Raw genomic sequence first — 26,313 nt, 5'->3', positions numbered from 1 at the left:
CACACCTTTCCCTGTGTGTGCTTAAGCTAGTGTGCTCATGCTGCAGGCCAGTTGATGTGTGGGGATACTTGAAATGACATAAACAAACAGTAAGCATTCTCTGATCTCGGTCAAACTGATACTAGAGAAAGACAAATGTGTTCTTCCTAACGAGGCCTTGTGATTAAGTGAATAATGTGAAAGCAATGCGTACACTTTCACAGCAGTCCCTTAGTGTCCAACCAACAAGACCACATATTGTTTCCTCATTAGCCAAACATGGGTTACTAAGTACTGTAGGTCAAGTAATATGGCCCTGGCCTTAACGTATTACTGTTTATCTATCCAACATTGAAACCTGTTGTACATCCTATCCAAAAAGATTAAATGGTTTACCTAAAAAGTTCCAGATTACTGAAATCAAGCAAAAATAAGTTATAAAAAAACAAATTAAAACAAAGATTTCAACAAATGCAATTTTACTTGATTTAGAAGTGTCATTTATAATAAAAGGGTAGACTTCATTTGAGGAACTTCATTTGTTCCATAACTGACACCCGACACTAAACAATGGCCATTGAAAACTACTTGTCTAAGTGGAAACACAATTGTCAGTTTCACCTGTGGTTTCTTGAATGAACACGGTCAACACAGGATGCGGTAAGTGGTAACATAAAACATGTTTGACAATCTAGTTGGTTAATTAAAGCAGCCTCCCACTACACCACTAATGCCGTTTAAAGACCTTAGAATGTGAGCCAGAGCGTCATCATTCAACAAGAAGAGGTCCATAAATGGACACTATTAACGACCTTTCTATGGCAAAATAAGCACTAATTTTGTGTAGTAACCCTAGCTAGTAACGTAAATATATTAACCATTTTGATGCCAATGCCTCTACAAATAAAGAATCAAAAGATTATAGGAGAGAAAGCAGATTTGACTTACACTGTGTAGGATTCTCAGTCTTCACATGCCCCAAGTTCCCTTAGTGTTTAATCAGTAACTGGGTATTGTCTCCATCAGGTACTCGCAAACTAGCATAAATTGAGAGCTTGTTAAAATGACTTTACACAAACTGCAATGGCCTCAGGACTTTGAGACTTAGTCAATATTTAACATGGCATATGACTGTTACGTGCTAGGAAAAGGAAATACTTAAAAAATAGCTACAAGGAAACATATTTTGAGTGTACAGTCAACTGTACACATATCTGACTGTTAAGCCATCATTACTTTTTATGTGGATTGGTTGGATATATCGAAATCATTGGAAAATAATCGGACAATTTCATCTGTCACTTTGTTTTAGGGCATTGAAAAATACAATCTCTGACACCTACTTTACAATAGCAAAACCGATAACTGTATAATTAACCAGCAGGAATTAGAACAATGCATTAACATTGTGTGTATATTAATGACAAAATAAATTTCACTTGTATCGAAGGAAGTTGCACCATCTAGTGGCCAAGTACAGTTTCAACAGAGATATTTACCAACCAGTAAAATGAAAACAATGTAATCAGCAACTATTCTACAACAATAAAACAACTAAAGAAACTACAGAGACCAGCAAACACCATTCAATTTCATAGAAACAATTTATTCAATATGTCAAGTTCAAAAGTAAATACTGTATCAATCTTCAAACAAAGGAGTGTCTTTAACATGGGAGTGTTCAATTAATTTATAGGGAGTTTGTCAAGTAAGGCAGGTGGTATTTAAGTTAAAACAGATGTATTATACAGGGCAAAAGGAGTCTACTGATATGTTAACAATACTTACAAAGTACAAAGTACTTACAAAGTATATTATGTAACAGGGAGAATGTTTCTACAACTTCTGGATGATGATGGAAGAAGCTCCTCCACCGCCATTGCAGATACTGGCCAGGCCATATTGGCCTGACTTTAGGTTGTGCACCATATGACCTACGATCCTTGCGCCGGACATCCTGAGGAAAAACAAACGATCAATTAACTAAACCCCTTTCAACATGGCATTCCTATTTTGGGGCATTTCATTCTAGGCAAACGTTCATGTTCAATTCATTTATAATTTGTTGACTCCTCACAAATGCATCACAATGCGACGCATTGTGAGCTTGTAGATTGGCCATTTCCATTGCATGACACCAAATGTGCTGACCTCTTCATATTTGTGATGACAGCTATGGCTGTTTTTAGCTGAGTGTTTTTAGAATGAGTGTTTTTCGTGCAACTAATGCTTGCAATGGATTCAGAATCATGAAAACCCCCTAGTTTGACCCGTCCCATGCTACTTAAAGCATAATGACATTTTGAAAATGTTGCCATAAATTGGATGTCAACACCCCGAGCAGCAAGGACGGAGTTCTCCGTTCAATCAATTAGTAACGCCCAGCGCTCAGGACGGAGATTAATAATAGATTTATTGATATCAAAAGCGATCACATCACTCCACAGGCTGGGAGTGTCTGTTGCGCAACATTCAATGTCATTTCCGGTTGGGACGTCATCGAAAATGTTCCCCCCCATTTTAGCCGATGAGACCAAAAATCTTAAAACGTGAATAACTCTCATCGCTAGTCGCATTAGAATTAATCATACCTACCGTTGTTGTCAATCGCCTCGGGAGTGTTTTGGCTACATCAAGCTACTTCAGCTACATCGGGGATAGCGGCTGATGCGTCGCTAAATGTCCTTCGCTGCTATAAATCGCTGGGCGCTTTGATTTAATGGATTAAATAACCCCGGACGTTTGTGTTAATGGTACCCCATCGTATGTCCGGGTTCACAATGGGGCTCTATGGACTGGCAAGTAGACTATTCTCCCTCCCATCCCTCCCTCCCTCCACTCTCTATTTTAATATTTGTGTCCAATCAAATCTGTGATACATTTACCAATATTCCAGATTTCCACAGATCCTTCCCAGGCAGGTGCTTACCCAATAGGATGTCCCAATGACACAGCACCCCCGTTGACGTTGACCTTGCTGGGGTCAATGTCCAGCATTTTCATGTTTGCCAGAACAACTACGCTAAAAGCTTCATTGATCTCCCACATGGCGATGTCCTCCTTCTTCAAGCCCCCTGCCTCCAGGACCTAGCAGACAGAGAGAGAGTTTGTGTTTTCAGTTTCCAACATTTGTGCAGTCATGGACATCTTCAAATGTGGGACAGCAGGTATATTTGCTGGGCTTGCGCTGATTATTACGATTATCACCCTCACCGGCTTCCCTCCCCCGAACACGGGCCAATTGTGTAGACACTCGACAAAGCCGGACATTGCACCACCCGAGCTCCCCCATGTGAGTATTTTTCACTTTTTGATCACCGTCAATGATCTCTAAACAGGGGCAGCGAAACTTGCTGAGCAATGCTGCCTCTCCCGTGCTGGCAATGTCCATTTCTGGAGCATATACACTTTTATTTAGTGTTTTTTTGCTTGAGAAGAAAGGAAAAATCCACACATTAACATACTAGAGTGCACATGTGGACTATTTTTGTCAACCTTTTGCCGATAACAAAATGACCACACATTTTTCAAATTTCCAAACTGCCATGCGTGGCCAACCCCCTGCTCCCCCAAAGACAGATTCGGATACGAAACTCACCTTTGGTACAGCGAATGCTGGAGCGATGGGAAAATCAATGGGTGCAACTGCAGCATCAGCAAATGCTAGAAGTAAAAAAATAAACAGCTGCATTATTATTATTTGCAGGGGTCCGCTATAACTGCCTCTGTGTCCGTTTCAGTGCAGTAGTTTAGGTAGGAACCAAAATTCTCTAAGGCAGAACTATTGTGTTCCGAGTCGTTAGTTTCCGCTCAGACATATTTGCGGTTGCCATTATGTTTTTGATAAATATGTATATTTTGTATATTGCAATAGATCTTTATGGACTATATTATTTACGTTTTTTCCCTCGCCTTTAGTGATTTTCTCCCCTTATTGATTGAGACTGCTACGCCATCCTCCCGGGTCAGATATATATATTTTTTAATATGACTATAATAATTAGTAGTAATAGTTAGTGTTGAATTGTGTGAACAGCCCTTTACAGAGAATAAGGGCGATACAAATGCATTTTACTTGAGCTGATGTATACCGACATGGTAACAGCTGTTAAAACCTTTTTTTTGCTGCAGTACAGATGAAACACACGAATGCCAAAGCTACTGCTATAGAGCAATATCAATGTTCATGAGTAACATTACCACAGACCTATTGTTTTTTCAAAACAAAATGTGTGGTACATCTGAACAAATGCAACTTACAAACAACCCTGGCCAGTGGAGCTACATTCAGCCTCTTGGCAGCGTCAGCAGTCATTAAAACAAGAGCTGCAGCCCCATCGTTTAGTGTGCTGGCATTGGCTGCTGTCACTGTGCCTACAAAACCAACAGAGAAAAACTTCAAAATGAAATGTATATATACAAAATGTAAGGTACGGTATTTCAATACTGTAGCAAATAATTAAAGTATCATCCTTTCCAATATGCTTTAAACATTGAAAATAGCTCTACAATGATAACCTTTAACTAGATATTTTCTTTTTCTACATGAATTGTGCAATATAGCTTTGTCTATAACTTATCTCCATATTGGGCTAACGTTGAATGTTGATCACATAATTGTAGATTAGTTTAAAGTAAACAAACAAAACATGGCAGTCCATGGCTATATTTCATAATAGTATTAAAGCCCTGGATGTGACTTTGCATGATTTCCACAAATGACATTACTACACCACATAACATCTTTGCCGAAAATAGCCGATCTACAAGCTCCCAACGCATCTCATTGCAACACATTGTGAGCTTGAAGATCAGCAAATGTCGTCCCTAGAACAGGGGTAGGTTTCAAGTGGTTACCTTTCCACCTTCACTAATAATTAGTCTGTTCCATACTCACCATTTTCCTTTTGGAACACTGCCCTCAGCTTGGGGACTTTGCTGAAGTCAACACGCCTCCATTCCTCATCCTCTGATACCACAACATCAGGCTTGCCTACAGAAACAAGTAATTATTATTAATTACACAGCTTGATTGAATGCTTGATTCTGATTCAATCACGATATTCAGCGGTCTGTTATTTCTCAATAGCAGACTGCTACAATAAAGAACAGACCATTGCTATGGATCAGGGGTTTTCAACAGGTGGTCCATGAAGGTATTGCATGTGGTCCCTGACCATGCATTTAGTAATGTAGGGAAGGATTTATTTTCTTCCACAGAAAAGTGCAGTAATGATCTGGTGACCTATCATGATGCGTCAATGTTGAAGGGGAAGTATACCAGATTGCCTGACATTGGGTCATCATTATTAGGAAATGTGCCCATATAATCAGGTCTGCTCAGTGCTCACTCATACGTAAAATACGCTGCTAAAATCCGAACACACGTCCAGTGTGCAGGGACCTTAACCGTGGGATAGAGAATAGATCTGTTGTTATCAACCTTTTTTTCGAGCTCTTGACTACTTGTATATTTCAGTTAAATAATGGCAGGGCTTGATGCACATAGTATTGTGCAACAAATTAAATCGAGCGCTTAACAGTCATTATTTAAGTTAACTTTTTCTCCCACACCACGCTTATTTGACAGACTTATGAAATATTATACAACATATTTTAATAGGGCAGAGGCAAGGAAGCAACCAGGTGCTCAGGAGGTGTGCAGGTATACAAAATATAAAAATTGTAAAAAGGTGTTCCTGGGATCAACTTTATTGAACAGACATGTTTCGACCTATACGGTCTTCATCAGGGCTGGACAGCACTGATGAGTCAGCACACAGAACACGTGTGGACATGCAGAAGATGACAACAGTTCCCTTAGAGATCTTGCCCATAGCAGTCAGATCAGCAGTACAACGTAGGTGTGAGGGGCCGAACTCTAGTTGAGAAATAAACCCCTTCAGGGTGAGTAGACCAATCTGCTCCAGTTTATTACACAACAATGACCTGGTTCAGTATCCCTTACTCATATATCACCTATTGAACCCACTGACATCAGCCCAAGGCAACCAACTTGTTCTCCATACTGTACCTCTCTGAGGGATGCTAACTGGAACAATCTCTTTAGCCAAAACACCAGACTCATATGCTGCTTTGCTGCGTGTGTACGAGCCAATAGCATAGGCATCCTGCTCTTCCCTGGTGATCTGGCTATTCTTGGCTGTGTTCTCTGCACAGTTGCCCTGGTAATGACAATCAAGCATAATACATTAAGGGATATATAGATAACATTTCGGGGGGAACACAGAAAATATGTTAAATCAAAGTATTGCTTTTCCCCCAAAATATATTTTGATTATGAAATCATTTGACGGAATGAATAGTATCATGTGGTATATGTTTCGGCAGTGATCACTCCACACTGTTAGTGTGCGTTATTTTATCTGGGGCAATTTTCAACCAGACAGAAGTCAGTACTCTTGTTCTCTTAATGATGATTGGAAAATCAGTGGCATGGCCGTCTTAACCAATTTTGGGTGGGAACCCCTTTTGGTGTCAGCATTATGTTATGCTTTAGCTATTGAAAAATAGCAGATCTACAAGCTCATAGCTTGTAGGTCTGCTATTTTTGAAAAATCGAAGAACGACTGACATAGAAACATAGCTTTTTCAGAAAACTGTCAGGATGTAGAAGACATTTTTAGAATCTGATCTCAGGTCAAAATGGGTTAAACAGAGTCAGACACAGCTTTGCTTGTAACACTAGACTGAGCAGAATCGGCCCGGGCAAAAATGTCTCTCTTCCACGTCACCCCATCATCAAACCAATGAAATAAGAAAAGAAAATGGCACTATTACCATGTGAAATTTGTTGTAGACATCAGTGAGGCCATCTTTAACAATGAGATCTTCCACTTTCACTCCTCCGTAAAATGGAGTCTCTCTGTCCATCACATAAGGTACATTGGACATACTCTCCATGCCTCCTGCCACCATCACATCCTAAAAGAACACATAAAAACACAGCACTGAAACACACACCATTTCTGTTCCAGGAAATGACAAGCATGTTGATAAGTAGCCGCAATTTGCAACTCTAGATTTTTTTTACAATTGGTTGAAATCTAGAGTTGCAATAACCTCCATCGACTTCCTATGCATTGTTTTGGTTTTGCATTGGTTTGTGACCTCCTGGTCTTAAATTACGTTAAACTCACCAACATTGCAGCTGTAGTCCAAGCTTGAATTATCCTCTTTCGATCTGGTGTCGCTTGTTTATCATAAAAGTCCCCCGTAAAGATGTTATGAGCTACTTTCTGTCCAAAATATTCCAAGAGTGACAATATCGAGCTGCCATTTTGATTTTTGCAACATGCCATAAAACAAGATGTGAGGGGGAGTGCTTGTTTAATAGCGTCCCTCCCTCCCTAGGGCGTCGGCCTCTTCTTTGGGTGTCTTACCTGCGCAGGTAAGATTCTATTAAACAAGCGCTCCCCCTCACATCTTGTTTTATGGCACGTTGCAAAAATCAAAATGGCGGCTCGATATTGTCACTCTTGGAATATTTTGGACAGAAAGTAGCTCATAACATCTTTACGGGGGACTTTTATGATAAACAAGCGACACCAGATCGAAAGAGGATAATTCAAGCTTGGACTACAGCTGCAATGTTGGTGAGTTTAACGTAATTTAAGACCAGGAGGTCACAAACCAATGCAAAACCAAAACAATGCATAGGAAGTCGATGGAGGTTATTGCAACTCTAGATTCAGCCAATTGTAAAAAAATCTAGAGTTGCAAATTGCGGCTAGTTGATAAGGTGTCCTAATAATCAGGATAACATCTGCCAAATCTTGTTTTTGGTCACAGCAATTGCGTTCGCTGATAAAGACCTTTGATATCACATTACAACATTTCAATGTTAACCTGTACATGAATATCTAGCCTGTGACAGAACTGAGATGAATTCTAAAATGTGGTGATAAAGATGCATCATCTGTGAATTTCAATAATCAGGTTGTGCACATAATCTTTAAGCCAGGAGGACCCAGAAATATGAATCCATATTTATCACAATACAAACCCGATTTGTATTGTGAAATACCCGTAGTATTTGGTGCTGCAGTCTGCACTTTGGAAACATTGGCACAAACAAAAAGTCGACTTGACTTAAGTTGAGATGGTCCGTTCAAGTACTAAAACCATATGTTACTCATAATGAGTTGACAATTAATTGTTTAACTGTTAACAGAAACGTTTTAAACACAGAAATTACTCAATTACATAATGTTACATTATGTATTGAGTGAATATCTAATCTCCTGCGCTGCCCAGTATGAAATGAGCATAAGGAATTGGTTATGGAGCCACCTGTTGGTTATAGAATAATAACATTATGTAACTGACCAACATTATTTAATAATTATTATAGTTAATAGTTATTATAATAACCCCACCCTCCCTTTGAGAGTCAGTTCTGGTTTTGTCTTCAAAGCCAGTAGGAGAACTATAGTGTAATGGCTATTTCACCTGGTGTCCACACATTAGACTCTGAGCAGCCAACATTATAGACTTCATTCCAGAGGCACAGACTTTGTTGATGGTTGTTGCTGGAGTGCCAAGAGTCAAACCTGTAAACAGGGAGGCAGGTTGGCTTTTCAAAATAAATAATGGCAATCAGGTGTTTTAAGTTTGTGCAGGTGTTGAGGGATCACTATCATTTTAAATGATCTGTTTGTGAATAAACCTACTCAACTTTGCTCCAATATTTCTGACATGTCCTCACTTTGCTTTTTAACAACACCCAACGTGTCAGTATAAATAGATAACTCAGTGTTTGCTTGAGTGGCTGTGTAATTCATCAATCATAATGCCAGCCTGAAGACCTTTGACTATAGACTATGGAGATGCTATTGCATCCACTTCTAATATCTAGTATATTCATTGTAGTTGCCTTATGTTTTTTTTTTCTTCTTCTTCTCCATTACTGTCTGATTTTAATGATTTGTTAAAATATAATTAATTATAATAGTCAATGTCTGTTACCAATTCACATTGAAATGTGATCTCGTGTCCTGCTGGACACGAGATCACATTTCAATGTGAATCACAAATATAGGGGAAGTCAGCTGGCTCAACTAGGCTTCAAGACTTGTCTCGCTAAGGTAACCTTGGCATTGTTATACAGGCATGCGGGGAGAGGCCTTCAGATAATGAGTTCACTAGGGTAGAGGGGATCCTCCTTTTTGTATACGTTAAGAAATGTATATTTCTCAGGAGATTACAAATATCTAATTTGTTCCCCATGTGATACAGTATTGAATCTATTGATGATGTGGACCAAAAAGTAATCAACTGTGTGCGTATCACACCTGCCCCAAGTAAGGCTTGTCTTGTGGGAGCTTGTCCTTCTCCTGCCTGCAGCACATTGCCCATGTAGACCTCCTTCACCTCCTCAACAGGGATCCCTAAATGCAAGAAATGTGACATCAAGTCAAATTAGTCAATGACAAATGGATCTTTACCAAAATACACTATGCATTTTGTGTGGTGACATAACTCAGTCCAGGGTGCTGTGTTTTGTGTTTAAGGAATAAAGGTTCAATGGCCACATCTAGTTTCATACCTGCTTTGTCAATGGCTCCCTTGATGGCGATGGAGCCCAGTTTGGTAGCTGGAACTGATGATAAGCTCCCTCTGAAGGACCCCATGGGAGTGCGCACTGCACTGACAATGACCACTTCCTGCGATCATATATTACAGTAAATATAATTTCACAGAGCTTCTTTATTTTGTATATACACATTACCTCATATGTTACATTATAACTTCATAAGTTACATAATATATAAACACTTAAACTAGATTATTGGCCTGAAATAATCACATTTTTAAATTGTTATTTGTTTTTAAAGTGTACTCACATTTAGAGAAGGGCGAGATGTATAATTCCTTGACAGGTACTTGTGAACCTGGAGTGACAGGAAAAACGTTACACACCGCCATTCAGAACCACCTTTGCTTAACTGTAGCATCTGTTTGAAGGTATTTTTGCCATTCTAAAATTCAGCTCTTTTCATCTCTAAAGATCAAGGTATTTCTATAATTTTACAAAAGATGGTATTACTTACAGTTACACGTGCCCCTACCCTACTGTGTCAATAACCTTGAGCCCAGTGTTGCCAACTCTCCAGTGACGGAAGTAGCTAGTGGCTCCTCGAAAAGTCGCTAAAAGTCGCCAGGGGTGGGATATGCGCGCGCGTAGCGCGCGCCGCCCCTAGCGACTTTTTTGCGTCCCTAGCGACTTTTAGGCGCCCCTAGCAACGAAAATATGTAGCCAGCCCAGAAAAACATTTGTCATTTATGTGCACTTAGTTTGTATCATCTCTTCATTTGATAACACATCGTTTAAACTCATTGTAATATAAAAATAAAAAAAACATACCACAATTCAACTAATGTTTAGAACGCTATTTTGTTCCGATCCATACAGGAATTAGAAGGTTAATACTTTAAGCATCCGAGTGTGTATTTTATTTTTACTAGCAGACTAAACTGAGCTGCCAGTGCTTCCTCCTTTCTTGCTCTGTCGAGCTCGAGAGGCGCGTTCGGAAATACCGCACCGGAGCGCACTCGCCTAGGCAGAGCAAGAAAGGAGGAAGCACTGGTAGACAGTCTGTGCAGTGTGCACATAACCGAGCCGAGGAAGCCACTGAGCCTGCTGTGACCTGTGAGCCAGACCAGACGCGCCGACCACTTTTAGTTTTGCCAATTTAGCGGATTTGAGGCTGAGAAAAACAAAAAAATGATTTTATCTCTGGCGCATATCTGGCGCCTGTCAACACGATTTGTCCCCAATTCACCAGGGGAAAAAAGCTAGATTTCTCGCCAGAAGCTTTTCACTAATTCAGTCGCTAGGGGGGTCTGGAAAGAAGCTAAATATGACGACAAATCCGCTAAGTTGGCAACACTGCTTGAGCCTTTCTAACTAAAAAACGTTCGGTAAAGACACGTGCATAAGTTCAACGGACCAGAGCTAAGTTAAACCCACAGCAAAAAATATAAACAAAAGCTGAAGGATCTAACACTTTGTTCAAGGACGCTACCCCTCTGCCAACAATGTGTTAAGTTGGCCTTGTGTTTACAACGTGCATGTCTATGTCTGTAGCTCCGTTTGGAACCTCTATGTCTACGCTGAGCTAAAGCGTAGATACAGTATAGAGGTTCCAAACGGAGTAACAGAGCTAGTCTGTCTGTGAGTGTGGCTAGCGCACTAGCATGTTTGCGTCTTTGCGACATCGAAGATAAAACAAATCTATTTTTTATGCAGACGTGCCCAAGTCACCGCCCTACTACTCACCAGCCGCATGCAACTTCGAGAACGCATGGTTAAAAGTCCACTCGATGACATAATGTTATGTTGCACTAAAACAGCAGACTGAATGATTCACACAGATAGATTGGACAGATCAACCCTCTTCACCTTCAGCCTTACAGCGGGGGGAGGGGCAACTTCATCAGCCAATCGCATGTGTGGGTGCGTGTGCTCGACGTCATCAGAAACTCATGCATTTTGGTTATTGTAGTCTAACGCAGGTGCCACCGGTAGCCAGAGCCGACCTTAGAGTATATATACAAGGAGCCGACGAGTTCTGATGATCCTCATGGGGGCTCCCCGCAGCCCCCCCCCCCGCAGCGGTGGGAAAAAAGAAGTTGATGTTTTCACTGGTAGCCTACTTTGGGTAGCCAGAATTGCGTTGGGGGGGGACTGTCGCGGCCGAGCGGAGCAGAGACACAGATTTCAACAGCTCGCACGCAACGCACAAACAAGAAAGGAAAGAAAGAAAGAAAAGTACTTTATTATTTGTTTATTGAACCCTGCGCTCTGTTTTTTGAGACCTTTATTTAGTTTATGTCTGGAGCCTGTTCTTGTTTTGTTTGCCCCGTTTATTTTGAAACCATTACACTCACACGACACAAACTCCTACAATAATATCAACCTGTTGCAGTCATTGTGCTGTCAAAACCCCTAATTGGCCTAATTGGCATCAATCATTGGTGTCAATCACTGATCATGAGTAGTCAGCACCTGGTGACAATCACTGATTGGGGCGAGGCACTGAAAACAGGAAGTGTTTGTCCAGTATGAGAGCAGCAGCAGTGGAGAACACAGCATGGAGAGAAGCAGAACAAACTGAAAGACTTTTCATGAACTGAACTGCAAACATTGGAGCTGGGAAGACCGAAACCTCAAGCCATCAAGGGGAATGCCACTGGTGCGTTAATTGTTACTGCATTGAAGTTTATTTTGTTGCTTAAATTTATTATAAAAGTTATTTATGTTTTTGTGCTGCTAGGCCAAATTTAACTGCTATAATTAGCTATAAGTTTGATTTAAGTTGCATATAGGCTTGCTAAGTTGATGTGATGATCTTGAATTGAATTATGGAAGAAATATGAGTTAAAACAACCTGTTTATTTAGATTACCCAAGTGACTAGTGATTCAGTCATGTAGGTTACATTAGTAACTATGGTTATTCGAGTGAAATGAGTGAATTTCAGTTATTGTTTTTGTTTAAGTATGACCTTACATAGTTAATGTGAAGAGAAGAGAGTCCGCACACAGGTTTGCTCCAAGGTGTTTGTTTTTTATTCAAAACACCATAAATATAACACGACGTTTCGGCCGTGAACGGCCTTCATCAGGTGATAATCGGCAGTATATGTGACAACTCCCTTTTAAACCTAGTCGTCACATCACGTGACTGATGACGACTGCATGGGCAGGTGATTCACTAACACCAATAAGTGACATGACAATCAATATGAACATGAATAACCACCACATCAAGCAAGTTTACAATAAGGCAACACAGTTTCCAAAAGAACAATTTCAATAAAACTTGCTGGTTTTTTGCTTGTTACAGACTGTTTTAGTATTTTTTAAATACATTTTTTAAATATTTTTTATATATTAGATTTTGCATTTTTTGTTTGTTTTTAGTTTTAAGATTTAAAAAGCTTTTGGTACCAAAAGTAGTTTACAGTTTGGGCAGTCTGCTCCAAAATAGTGTTAATCAGTCAGAACAATATCAAAGGGAACAGGTAAGCGACACATGAAGGCTAGCATTCAAGATCAATCAATGGTTCTCTGGACATCGGCCAGTAAAGCCATCAAGATAAATTTAATTTAAAGTGGACGACCCTGATAAAAGACAAGTAACGAGAAGTATACTTCACAAGACCAAAAGTCTTAAATAATAAGTATAAATAGATAAATATCAAAAAGAATACAGAGTCAACATGCAGTTCAAGTTCACACAGGGGAATCTGATTGTTAAGTCCTTGCTCACTATTTACAGGAAGGCAGATAACTCATAGTCCTCATTTAGTCCATGGGGTTGTAGGGTGCGGAGGGTGTAGGTCCAATATGCCTCCCTTCTTAAGAGGAGTTTGTGGATATCTCCACCTCTCCGTGGTAGCTGCACCCTCTCTATGCCCACATACCGGAGCGATGCCACGGCATGGCCCATTTTATTAAAGTGTTGGGCTACTGGGCTTTTGGGATTGGTGTTTCTGATGTTGGATCTATGTTCACTAATACGTGTTTTTAGGGCTCTACTGGTTTGTCCCACGTATGAGAGGCCACATGGGCATGTCAACATGTATATAACGTTTGTGGTTGAGCATGTAATTGTTCCTCTGATTTTAATGGCCTTGCCTGTATGTGGATGGTTAAACGTGTCACATCTGGTGGTGAAGTTACACTGTGCACAGGATCCACATTTGAAATTGCCTGTAAGGACATTTTTGTCCAAGAAAGTACGAGGTGTTTGGGGATTATGATCCGATCTCACCAACATCGATCTGATGTTTGGTGCCCTTTTGTATACTATCTGTGGTGGTCCTTCGTACGCTGATTTAAAGGCGTTGTCAGATTGGATTATGTGCCAGTGTTTTTTTAGGATGTTATCAATTTCTTTTCCCTGTGGAGAGTAAGTCAAGAAGCACATGGGTCTTTTCTTTTGTGATTTGGTTTTGGTTTTTGTACTAAGACACTCTGTCTGAGAGATATGATTAACCTTGTCTTTAGCCTCCTGGGTCCATTGGTCTGGGTATCCTCTCTGTGTGAACCTTACTGACATGCGTTGACACTGTTCCTCATAAGCTTCCTCTGTGCTGCATATTCTTCGCACTCTGTTGAACTGACTGATGGGTAGGCTCCTTTTCAGGGCTGTGGGATGATAAGAGTCACAACGGAGGAGAGTATTACGATCAGTTGGTTTGCAATATAGGTTGGTGGTGAGTGTATTGCCTACTTTGACTATCTTGATATCCAAGAAGTTAGACTCACTTTTGTCTACGTCCACTGTGAAACGAAGATGCTCATTGCGGCTGTTGAGGTAGCCATGGAAGTTGGCAAGGTCCTCTTTTGTGCCTGAGAATACAATAAAGATGTCATCGATAAAGCGTTTGTAGAACTTGACTAGTTTGTGGAACGGATTTACTGGGTTCAATATGAACTTGTTTTCAAATAGTCCCATGTATATGTTGGCTAGCTGTGGGGCCATTTTGCTGCCCATCGCACAGCCCACCCTCTGTAGATAAAAAGTATCTTTGAATAAAAAGTAGTTGTGTTGCAAAACCAAAGCCGTCAGATCGAGGATACAATTAGTGTTGGGAGGGTTGTCATTGGGTCGTAGTTCTAGAAAATATTTGATAGCCTCTAGGGCTCCTTGGTGAGGGATATTTGTATATAGACTTTCTATAGACGGCTTTGGTTTTGCAACACAACTACTTTTTATTCAAAGATACTTTTTATCTACAGAGGGTGGGCTGTGCGATGGGCAGCAAAATGGCCCCACAGCTAGCCAACATATACATGGGACTATTTGAAAACAAGTTCATATTGAACCCAGTAAATCCGTTCCACAAACTAGTCAAGTTCTACAAACGCTTTATCGATGACATCTTTATTGTATTCTCAGGCACAAAAGAGGACCTTGCCAACTTCCATGGCTACCTCAACAGCCGCAATGAGCATCTTCGTTTCACAGTGGACGTAGACAAAAGTGAGTCTAACTTCTTGGATATCAAGATAGTCAAAGTAGGCAATACACTCACCACCAACCTATATTGCAAACCAACTGATCGTAATACTCTCCTCCGTTGTGACTCTTATCATCCCACAGCCCTGAAAAGGAGCCTACCCATCAGTCAGTTCAACAGAGTGCGAAGAATATGCAGCACAGAGGAAGCTTATGAGGAACAGTGTCAACGCATGTCAGTAAGGTTCACACAGAGAGGATACCCAGACCAATGGACCCAGGAGGCTAAAGACAAGGTTAATCATATCTCTCAGACAGAGTGTCTTAGTACAAAAACCAAATCACAAAAGAAAAGACCCATGTGCTTCTTGACTTACTCTCCACAGGGAAAAGAAATTGATAACATCCTAAAAAAACACTGGCACATAATCCAATCTGACAACGCCTTTAAATCAGCGTACGAAGGACCACCACAGATAGTATACAAAAGGGCACCAAACATCAGATCGATGTTGGTGAGATCGGATCATAATCCCCAAACACCTCGTACTTTCTTGGACAAAAATGTCCTTACAGGCAATTTCAAATGTGGATCCTGTGCACAGTGTAACTTCACCACCAGATGTGACGCGTTTAACCATCCACATACAGGCAAGGCCATTAAAATCAGAGGAACAATTACGTGCTCAACCACAAACGTTATATACATGTTGACATGCCCATGTGGCCTCTCATACGTGGGACAAACCAGTAGAGCCCTAAAAACACGTATTAGTGAACATAGATCCAACATCAGAAACACCAATCCCAAAAGCCCAGTAGCCCAACACTTTAATAAAATGGGCCATGCCGTGGCATCGCTCCGGTATGTGGGCATAGAGAGGGTGCAGCTACCACGGAGAGGTGGAGATATCCACAACCTCCTCTTAAGAAGGGAGGCATATTGGACCTAAATAGTAAATAGTGAGCAAGGACTTAACAATCAGATTCCCCTGTGTGAACTTGAACTGCATGTTGACTCTGTATTCTTTTTGATATTTATCTATTTATACTTATTATTTAAGACTTTTGGTCTTGTGAAGTATACTTCTCGTTACTTGTCTTTTATCAGGGTCGTCCACTTTCAATTAAATTTATCTTGATGGCTTTACTGGCCGATGTCCAGAGAACCATTGATTGATCTTGAATGCTAGCCTTCATGTGTCGCTTACCTGTTCCCTTTGATATTGTTCTGACTGATTAACACTATTTTGGAGCAGACTGCCCAAACTGTAAACTACTTTTGGTACCAAAAGCTTTTTAAATCTTAAAACTAAAAACAAACAAAAAATGCAAAATCTAATATATAAAAAATATTTAAAAAAATGTATTTAAAAAATACTAAAACAGTCTGTAACAAGCAAAAAACCAGCAAGTTTTATTGAAATTGTTCTTTTGGAAACTGTGTTGCCTTATTGTAAACTTGCTTGATGTGGTGGTTATTCATGTTCATATTGATTGTCATGTCACTTATTGGTGTTAGTGAATCACCTGCCCATGCAGTCGTCATCAGTCACGTGATGTGACGACTAGGTTTAAAAGGGAGTTGTCACATATACTGCCGATTATCACCTGATGAAGGCCGTTCACGGCCGAAACGTCGTGTTATATTTATGGTGTTTTGAATAAAAAACAAACACCTTGGAGCAAACCTGTGTGCGGACTCTCTTCTCTTCACTGTATTTACCTTATCAGTCCAGCACCAGACAGGAACTGGATGTGCGCTAGCCACCTACCTTTTTTTCTTACATAGTTAATGACAGCTTGTATTTGTTTTTTGTCTTTTTCTCTGTTTAAGGTTTTCAACCTAATGCCTAAATACCTAATACCTAACCAACAACTGTACTTACCTGTACCACAATTTCAAGTAAAAACAAACAAAAAAGGAAAGAAGTTGTCTTTTTGAGTTGACCACAGTTCCCCCTGTCGGCTAAGCCGTTTTTCAAGTTTGGGCAAAAAGGTTTCTGAAGAAAATCCCGAATAACTTGACAGTCATCATCAATCACCATCGACAAACGACTACAAGTGAGTAAACAACAAGACGCCCAAGTCCCAAAGTGTGAGCACGTTAAACCGTATATCTCTGGTGATAAAAGAAAGAAAGGCATATTGGCCCTACATTCAAGTTGAAATCTTTACTCTGATACGGACACAAGTATTGAAATTGGATCGATTGGAAGGATCTAACCATGGATGTGTCACGCTATTGAAGCTAATGAAATGAGCGATACCATACGGATGAATGAACGCGCAGAGCGCGACATTTAATGTGGATTGGAATGAATTGATGTCGCTATTAAGAAAGCTTTGTGCAACGCTAAGTTTGGATCTGGAAAATAAGCACTGCTGTTGTATTCTAAATACGGACGTCACGTCACGTTTTACTGATGTCTGTAAATGAAGCGGATGAATTAGGCTACTCCAGTATGAAAGAGGCCTGTCCGTGTGTTTGCTAATACAAAAACAGCTTAATTGATATAAGCATCAAAGCAATATTTTAAGTACTTTTTATTAGCAAGTGCATTCCATAGCGCTGGACCACACATCATACACCTGCGACGGGAACAGTTCCTATGTAGTAAAAGATTATATGAAAGAAATAAAATATTTAACTGGTTTATATTTTACAATTTTAGTTATAGATGGCAAGTATAATGTTAAGGAATATTTGTCTTATTAGCCAGAGATCCTTTTAAAATGTTTCTATTACTGTGAGTGATATGGTCAGCTTCTGATGTCTTTCTTTCTAATGTAGATGGAGATGACCGTAGATGCTGCTAGAACACTGAACCTGGTCTCCTGTGTGAACCACCCCATCCTGACAGCTAAGATGTCCATGTGGACATTATGAGTGTTTGTATAGAGAGAAGCATGGCTGAAGAGCTTTGCATATCAGTCGTTTCTTGCTGCTGCCAAAGTCAAATTGTGATATCTGTGGTGTTAAGTTCATGGCCGCTTATGAGATGTAGATGACTGGTGGAATAGCCTTGTGATACATACTGGGTGTGCTCTTTGGTCGTTCACAAAACAAACAAACAAAAGCTGCACAAAATGCCACAAACTCACTAAAAGCTCCACAAAAATCACACAAATCAAGGGATGTCCGACAGTCAGTGTTGGATATTGTCCAACTCCTAATTGCCGATATCAACAGATACCGATATGCAGGCTTTTTCCAGTGGTGGAAACATAACTCAAACTTTTTACTTAAATAAAAGTAGGCAATATAGAAATACTCCGTTACAATTCAACATGTACTCGAGTAAAGGTACAAAGGTTTTGGTATAAAATGTACTTAAAATACCAAAAGTTATTATTAATAATGACTCATGCAAAATGTCTCATCTAAAATGATCTAATCTCTCACAAGCTCACATGTGTCTTATTGTATTGTGAGCTTGTATAGATGTTTTTAATGTAAAATAATAAATAAAGTAAAATTAAGGGTTAGGGTTATTCATTTTTAATGCCTTATCGGCCGATAATATCGGACATCCCTAACAAAAACATATATCAAACGTGTCAATACATTTCAAAGAATGCCACAAGTGGCACTAAAACTTCACCAATAAATAAAGAAACATCCACATGTTCCATAAATTAAATGCCACAAAGGTTTGCCGAAAAAATGAAGAAATTACAAAAAATAAGTTTCTTAAACATCTTCTGCCGTATGTCCATAGAACTTCAGCTCTGTTGCAGCAAGCCAGTACAATGTGTCATCGTCTAGGTCACCTAAGCCACGATCACCATTCGGTGGCCGGTATTTGGGGCAAATGGTCATTACGTGTTCCACAGTCTGTAGTGGATCCTCGCATTCACAGTGGGCACTGTCCGAGATGTCCCACTTCTGCAGGGGAGGTGCTGGCAAAGAACATATTTGGGGTCCTCAATGTATTGGTGTGTGTGTGTGTGTGTGTGTGTGTGTGTGTTGTGGCAAAGGGCACCGTGACTTGAGGCACGTGTGCTGTGGTGTCTCTGACGACCTTGTGGAGGAGATGGCTGGGATTCACTCAGCTGTGCCTTCCCGGTGAGGGCCAGCGTGGCTGCTTCTCGTCTGACCTCTGTTGGAGTGATTCCAGCGAGAACAGGCAGGCAGTTTGTTTGGGGTGGCCCATCCGGTGTTGAGGGCAGCATCCAGCTTCTTGACATGAGAGCTACGGCTCCAGACTGGGACACAGTACTCGGGTCGTCTGCATAGCCATACTTCATTGATGTTGTTGCAGGGAGGTCATCGATGTAGCTGTTAGTGTTGAACAGCAGTTACTGGTGTGGAACCGAAAAGCTTCACAAACATGCCAAAAAATTCTAGTTTTGAACCTTTTTAATCTAGTTTATTTTCAAATTTTGTTTTTACTGTTTTGTGAAGCAACTTTGGGTACCTTGAAAAGTGCTATATAAATTGTATGTATTATAAAAAAACAGACACACAGCAATTGTCGCCACACAGACATCACAAATTCCTATTGGCAGCAGCAACAAGTGAGTGATGTGCAATGCCATTCATAGACTATAACCACCATGTCTTCATTCCAGATGCTGCGAGGCTCAACCGGAGCCCCTACAGGTGGACATCTGCAGTTCTCGCTGTCCATGGATGAATCTGCATGGGGGGCTCTGAAGGCGGCTCAAAGTAAGAAACCACTTAGACTTTTCTATTACTGCGAGTGGTATGGTCTGCTTCTGTTTTAAATGTTCTCTATACATTTTGTGTATGATGTGAAAGGACACAATGTACATATATCTGGCTCTTGGTCACTTAAATTAATCTTTCGTTCTTTCTTTCTTAGGGTGGATGGGTCGTGGTAGACGTCGTGGAAGGACAGAGATCCGTTCCAAAGCTTCCCTCCCGGGCGTTTCCTCTGAGGACTTCTGATGAGCTGTGAGTAGGAATATTTCTTGTTGGGATGGATATCTGTTGTACTGTTATGGTACGAAGTATAGCATGGCAGTATGATTCCTCCTAGTGGCACTGGTTGAATGTCTGTCAGCTCTCCAACCTAATCAAAGTCTTAATGACACTTTTTTTTAACCACTTCAACCCCAGCATCTCTATTCTGGGGGGAGCGTTCAGCCAAATTAGCAGATCTACAAGCTCACACCGCATTGCGACGTGTTGTGAGCTTGTAGATCTGCTATGTTTGGCAAATCAATTTGTGTAGAGTGAAATCGGAGCATATACCAAATGCTCTCTTTAAAGGTCTGTTTTATCAAATCTATAGAGGGTTTAAGTGGTTCTGAATATGCAGCTCAACAAAAGCTAATGTAGTCTTTATTTCTTTCTTTCTTAGGACGGAGATCTGTGTAGATGCCGGAGGACTTCGGACCTGGGCCTGCCCGGTGAGGAACCGCCCAGTAAGAACCGGCCTTTCACGATTATGAGGTTTCTTTTTACTGGACGATTATTGTCGCTCTAATAAATTGCAATTAAATATTTAAGTGTGGCCCGGACGGTTAGCTCAACTGTCTGGGCACCTATGCTGCCAAGCCAGCCGGACGGCGTGCTGCGGGTTCGACTCCCGACGGCCACTGCTGGACAGGGTACACGCACACACACACACACATGCACACACAGAGCAAAGCTAATTTGGTGTTTTTTTTTCTTTTCTTTCTTTGTTAGAATGGAGATATCGATAGACGAGCTGATGTTCCCGGACAGAGATCCGTTCCAAAGCTCCCCCCCCCCCCCCCCCGGGGGCTTCCTCAGAGGACTCTGATGAGCTGTGAGTAGGAATAGTTCTTTCTTGTTTCTGAGGATGGATAACTGCTTTTGTACTGTTATGGCACGAAGAATGGCATCATTTACTACAGTCATCCAAATGTTTTAAATATTTTATGATAAATCTAAATGACTCTGCACAATAGTTTGAGAGTCAATATCTCATCTGCTTTTAGAAGCACTTGAATAAAAAATGACAAAAGATGTTGAGGACTGTACATGTGTTGATGCCTCCTAGTGGCACTGTGGTTGAATGTCTGTCAGCCTTCCAAGCTAATCAAAGTCTTAAAACCCCAGCATCCCTATTCTGGGGGGAGCGTTCAGCAAAAAATAGCAGATCTACAAGCTCACACCGTGTTGCAACGTGTTGTGAGCTTGTAGAGCTAATGCTTTCTTCTTTCTCTCTCAGGATGGAAATGGCAGACGCAGCTGAAGCCTCTAGAGATCTGCAGGTCTGTCCATGGATGGATGGGAGGACGGAGATCTGGGTAGACGTCGCTGGAACGCCACTGCTGGACAGGGTACACGCACACACACACACACGCACACACAGAGCAAAGCTAATTTGGTGTAGTTTTTTTCTTTTCTTTCTTTGTTAGAATGGAGATATCGATAGACGAGCTGATGTTCCCGGACAGAGATCCGTTCCAAAGCTCCCCCCCCCCCCCCCGGGGGCTTCCTCAGAGGACTCTGATGAGCTGTGAGTAGGAATAGTTCTTTCTTGTTTCTGAGGATGGATAACTGCTTTTGTACTGTTATGGCACGAAGAATGGCATCATTTACTACAGTCATCCAAATGTTTTAAATATTTTATGATAAATCTAAATGACTCTGCACAATAATTTTTTGAGTCAATATCTCATCTGCTTTTAGAAGCACTTGAATAAAAAATGACAAAAGATGTTGAGGACTGTACATGTGTTGATGCCTCCTAGTGGCACTGTGGTTGAATGTCTGTCAGCCTTCCAAGCTAATCAAAGTCTTAAAACCCCAGCATCCCTATTCTGGGGGGAGCGTTCAGCAAAAAATTGCAGATCTACAAGCTCACACCGCGTTGCAACGTGTTGTGAGCTTGTAGAGCTAATGCTTTCTTCTTTCTCTCTCAGGATGGAAATGGCAGACGCAGCTGAAGCCTCTAGAGATCTGCAGGTCTGTCCATGGATGGATGGGAGGACGGAGATCTGGGTAGACGTCGCTGGAACGCCACTGCTGGACAGGGTACACGCACACACACACACACACACGCACACACAGAGCAAAGCTAATTTGGTGTGTTTTTTTTCTTTTCTTTCTTTGTTAGAATGGAGATATCGATAGACGAGCTGATGTTCCCGGACAGAGATCCGTTCCAAAGCTCCCCCCCCCCCCCCCCCCCGGGGGCTTCCTCAGAGGACTCTGATGAGCTGTGAGTAGGAATAGTTATGGCTTGTTTCTGAGGATGGATAACTGCTTTTGTACTGTTATGGCACGAAGAATGGCATCATTTACTACAGTCATCCAAATGTTTTAAATATTTTATGATAAATCTAAATGACAAATAATAAATGCACAATAGTTTGAGAGTCAATATCTCATCTGCTTTTAGAAGCACTTGAATAAAAAATGACAAAAGATGTTGAGGACTGTACATGTGTTGATGCCTCCTAGTGGCACTGTGGTTGAATGTCTGTCAGCCTTCCAAGCTAATCAAAGTCTTAATGACACTACCACTTCAACCCCAGCATCCCTATTCTGAGGGAGCGTTCAGCAAAAATAGCAGATCTACAAGCTCACACCGCGTTGCAACGTGTTGTGAGCTTGTAGAGCTAATGCTTTCTTCTTTCTCTCTCAGGATGGAAATGGCAGTAGACGCAGCTGGAGCCTCTAGAGATCTGCAGGTCTGTCCATGGATGGATGGGAGGACGGAGATCTGGGTAGACGCTGGAGGACTTCGGACCTGGGCCTGGATGGATGGGAGGACAGAGGACGGAGATCTGGGTAGACGCTGGAGGACTTCCGACCTGGGCCTGGATGGATGGGAGGACAGAGGGCGGAGATCTGGGTAGACGCTGGAGGACTTCGGAGAGGAACTCAACATATACGAACCGCTTCGGTGAGGAACTCGACAGTACGAACCGCTTTAGGGTTGGGGCTTTTTTATAGGCTTTATAGTAAAAAGCCAATAATCGTCCGTTGCCGATAATCGGTCAATCCCTATTCTTAAACGTTACTGTAAGTGCATGTGTATGTTGTGACAGGACACACACCCACACACACAGCAAAGCTAATTTGGGGTGCGTGTGTGTCTGTCTGTCTGTCTTTCGTTCTTTGTTAGAATGGAGATCTCAGCCGATGCCCGAGATCCGAAGCTTTCCCTGGGTGTTTCCGCTGAGGACTTCTGGGTCGCTGGGAGGCTCGGATGGAGCTGGAAGGTTCGGTAGACATCACTGGAACCCGTTTAGGCCTGTCGGAATTTGAGGTTTTATAATGGCCGATTTAATTGTTTCTCAAATAAATTACTAGTAACAATTTAATTGCGTCATAACATAACATTCTAAATAAAACTTTGGCTTTTGTAGGCTTTGTAAACAAAAAGCTGCACATGGCATAATTCAACAACTTTATACACTAAAAGAGAAGAAAATTACAAAGTGACACGTTTAGAGCTTGTAGATCGGTTGCTTCCATTATTTCTTTAAAATGTTTGACAATATATGAACATTTTCAACATGGAGACGATTATGACTAATCTCTAAAAAAAGTATCTCAAATACTTGGCGATTAGGTAATTGTGACAGGCCTAAATCCTTCTAGTTGTGTTTTTTTATATCATGTTCTGTAATCAGTTAGGGTTGACTATAGACTTTTTTTAGGAACAAGATCATCATGCCGGTGAAGAGCACGTTTCTAGCTGATGGAGCAACTATTTCTGATCACCTTTGGAGTTACATCACAGCAAGGTAACTATACAAAACTGAATCCATTCTCTTTGGATCTAATAGTAATCTCAGCAAGGCAAATGGCTTCTTGGTTAGAGTTGGTGACAATGTTATCACACGTAAAGATGAAATTACCTACCTAGGTTCCATCCTGGAGGCTAATCTTTCCGGTGATAAAATGGCCACCAACGTAATCAAAAAAGTCAACCAAAGAACAAGATTCCTTTACAGGATCTCCTCACTGGTCAACAAAAACACCTTGAAGACCTTAACAGGAGCCCTCGTACAAGGTTTCTTTGACTATGCATGCACCTCCTGGTACCACAGCACCTCAAAGGCCCTTAAAACTAGGCTCCAGACCTCCCAAAACAAACTGGTCAGGCTCCTACTTGGCCTCACCCCCCGAACCTACCTCACTCCTGCCCACTTTGACAGGCTGGAATGGCTTAGGGTCGACGACAGAGTACAGCATCTTGCAATGGGTCTGGTCCACAAGATTCGATACACCACCAAGATACCCATGTACCTGTCTAGATACTTCCTTTATGTTAACGAAGTCCACACCCACAACACCAGAGGGAGTGCAACGAACCATGTACAACCCAGATTCGGCACAAACAAGGGACTAAATTATTTTCACTCCTATGCCACCAAAATGTGGAACGCCCTACCAACAGTCATTAAGACATGTGAATCCCTTGACTCCCTTTTTCCCCTCACTGTATACGTTTATTTTCCCTTTTTACCTCCTTTATGATGAATTCCTGTTCTGTTCTTTGACTACCGGTATATAGAAGTGTCTTTGTACGTCTCTAAATGTTTTGAAGAATTGAACATGGTGGACCCTCTTGTAAACAAGTGTAATGCTTAATTGGGTCGTCCACTTGCAGTTAACAGTCTTTGTATTGAGTTTGTGCTTGACATGTACTGTAATTCTGCAAACTGTTAATAAATATTTCAATCAATATTGTTTTATGAACAAAGTAGTAATGAGCATTTCTTTCTTTTCATTAGGACGTTGCTGGTCTCCTGTGTGGCTCCATCTGGAGGTCACCAGGGTTCTGAGTCACTCAGATCCTGACTGGTAGTGGTGATATGTAGATGTGATCAATCAGGGCTCTAAACAATAAAATAATAAACCAATATAAATAACTAGATAATAATATAAATAAATGGATAAAACGAACGATAAAAAAATAGATTATAGTAAAATAAAAGTAAATTAAAATAGTAAAATAAAAGTAAATTAAAATTAGTAATAGCATAGTAATGGATAAAATAAATATAATTAGTAATATAGACAATAATACATAAAATAAATTAAATTATCAATATAGTAATGCATAAAATTAGTAATAACAGTAATACAAAAAATAAAATTAGTAATAACAGTAATACAAAAAATAAAATTAGTAATAACAGTAATACATAAAACAAATACTATTTGTAATGCATGAAGTAAAATTAGTAATAACATAGTAATACATCAAATAAATACAATTAGTAATATAGTTATACATAAAATTAGTAATAACATAGTAATATATAAAATACAATTAATACATAAAATAAATTCAATTACTTTGTGTTGTTATAGAATGACTTAAAAAAACAAACAAAAAATATCAATCACATCTACATATCACAACCAGGCTATATTGCCAGCAGGCAGGTGGACTGTAGACTCACTACAGCTGTTGCATGGCTAGTCTGCTATCCGCGAACGTCTCCACGCTGGTTTCCTAAATGAGGGATAGAAGTGCTGTTGGCACTCTGGACTCTGAATTCTGCGATCATGTGCTTCAGAAGAATGATGCTGCGTCACCTGTGCGGTGACAATTTCCGGTCTTTGGAAAGCTGTGACGTTTGCAGCTGTTCTGTCAAGATGGCCAATCTGCAAGCTGAGCTTGTGGATGAGATGTGCAATAGCCTAGTGCTTTGTGTTTGAGCCCTGTGCAGGAGCTACAAGACTGCCGGTTTGGATTGCTCTGTGCAGTTTTAACCACGTGACGCCTGCAGCACACTGTCAAGTGGACAGTTCTGAGCGGACGGCTTCGCCTTGTTTGTTGTTATAAAACTGTGGTGACGCTGTGTAACGTAGGCCTGAGGGCGGTTGCTCTGATAGACTTAAAGAGAGCCTTGTAGGAATTTTTTTACCTGATATGTGATTTCAGGGTCGTTTCGCCTACTTCTACGTCCGGAGAGTTGTGATATTGGTTTTGAGTTCTTAAATGAATAAATGGGGGAAATGTCAAGGAAATGTGGAATGCTTGTACATTTAAGGACGTCATAAACCAAGCCATGAGAAGCTGTTGTCTGTGACCTGTGACATGTGTGGTTCTGAAGGAGTCTTCTGATGTCATGTATACAAGACCCACCCACCCCTGGGGGGGGGGGGGGGGTAATAATGTATTTAAGCTAAAGCCTGACTGAGATGTGTTGAGTCAGTACGGTGTTCCATTGTAACGCGTCACTGCTGTCTCCGTATTCGAATACATTCTATTCCAATACTCTGTCTCATTATTGTTGTTTCAACTATGTTATAAGTGCTCACCGACAGATTTCTTTAACATGTCATATATCTGTAAATATTCATTATTTTCTTGTTAATAAATTATTGCATTTATACCCGGGTGTCCGTTATGTGTCCATTACCCTTAGATCGCG

At 40.8% G+C, this 26,313-nt stretch overlaps 1 protein-coding gene and 2 long non-coding RNA genes across 4 annotated transcripts; 2 read left to right on the top strand and 1 right to left on the bottom strand.

The window, feature by feature from the left end:
- Nucleotides 1-1,564: 1,564 nt before the first annotated feature.
- acat1 (acetyl-CoA acetyltransferase 1) lies at nt 1,565-11,418 on the bottom strand. Its single transcript, XM_080779876.1, has 12 exons — nt 11,282-11,418; nt 9,846-9,893; nt 9,548-9,665; nt 9,294-9,389; nt 8,452-8,552; nt 6,781-6,924; nt 6,014-6,164; nt 4,877-4,972; nt 4,240-4,353; nt 3,578-3,642; nt 2,909-3,066; nt 1,565-1,936 (listed from the first exon to the last, which is right to left on the bottom strand). Exons 1-12 carry the CDS (start codon nt 11,330-11,332, stop codon nt 1,816-1,818), a joined length of 1,263 nt encoding a protein of 420 aa, XP_080636002.1. The 5' UTR covers nt 11,333-11,418; the 3' UTR covers nt 1,565-1,815.
- A 7,510-nt stretch (nt 11,419-18,928) lies between these two features.
- On the top strand, nt 18,929-20,361 carry LOC308326976. The gene is made up of 3 exons (XR_013965151.1): nt 18,929-19,642; nt 19,800-19,891; nt 20,301-20,361. It is a non-coding gene; the product is annotated as an uncharacterized lncRNA (long non-coding RNA).
- A 244-nt stretch (nt 20,362-20,605) lies between these two features.
- LOC308326975 lies at nt 20,606-24,916 on the top strand. 2 transcript variants are annotated; one of them, XR_013965149.1, is made up of 9 exons: nt 20,606-20,732; nt 21,138-21,249; nt 21,328-21,428; nt 21,835-21,946; nt 22,029-22,133; nt 22,560-22,820; nt 23,043-23,139; nt 23,581-23,667; nt 24,661-24,916. It is a non-coding gene; the product is annotated as an uncharacterized lncRNA (long non-coding RNA). The 2 variants fall into 2 exon arrangements; XR_013965150.1 differs by having other exon boundaries at nt 21,835-22,133.
- The last annotated feature ends 1,397 nt before the right edge of the window (nt 24,917-26,313 follow it).

Source organism: Protomyctophum bolini, assembly GCF_963924005.1.
Source record: "Protomyctophum bolini genome assembly, chromosome: 13".
Taxonomy (NCBI): domain Eukaryota; kingdom Metazoa; phylum Chordata; class Actinopteri; order Myctophiformes; family Myctophidae; genus Protomyctophum; species Protomyctophum bolini.
Note: the sequence above shows the minus strand (reverse complement) of the source record. Positions and strands in the feature narration are given on the sequence as shown.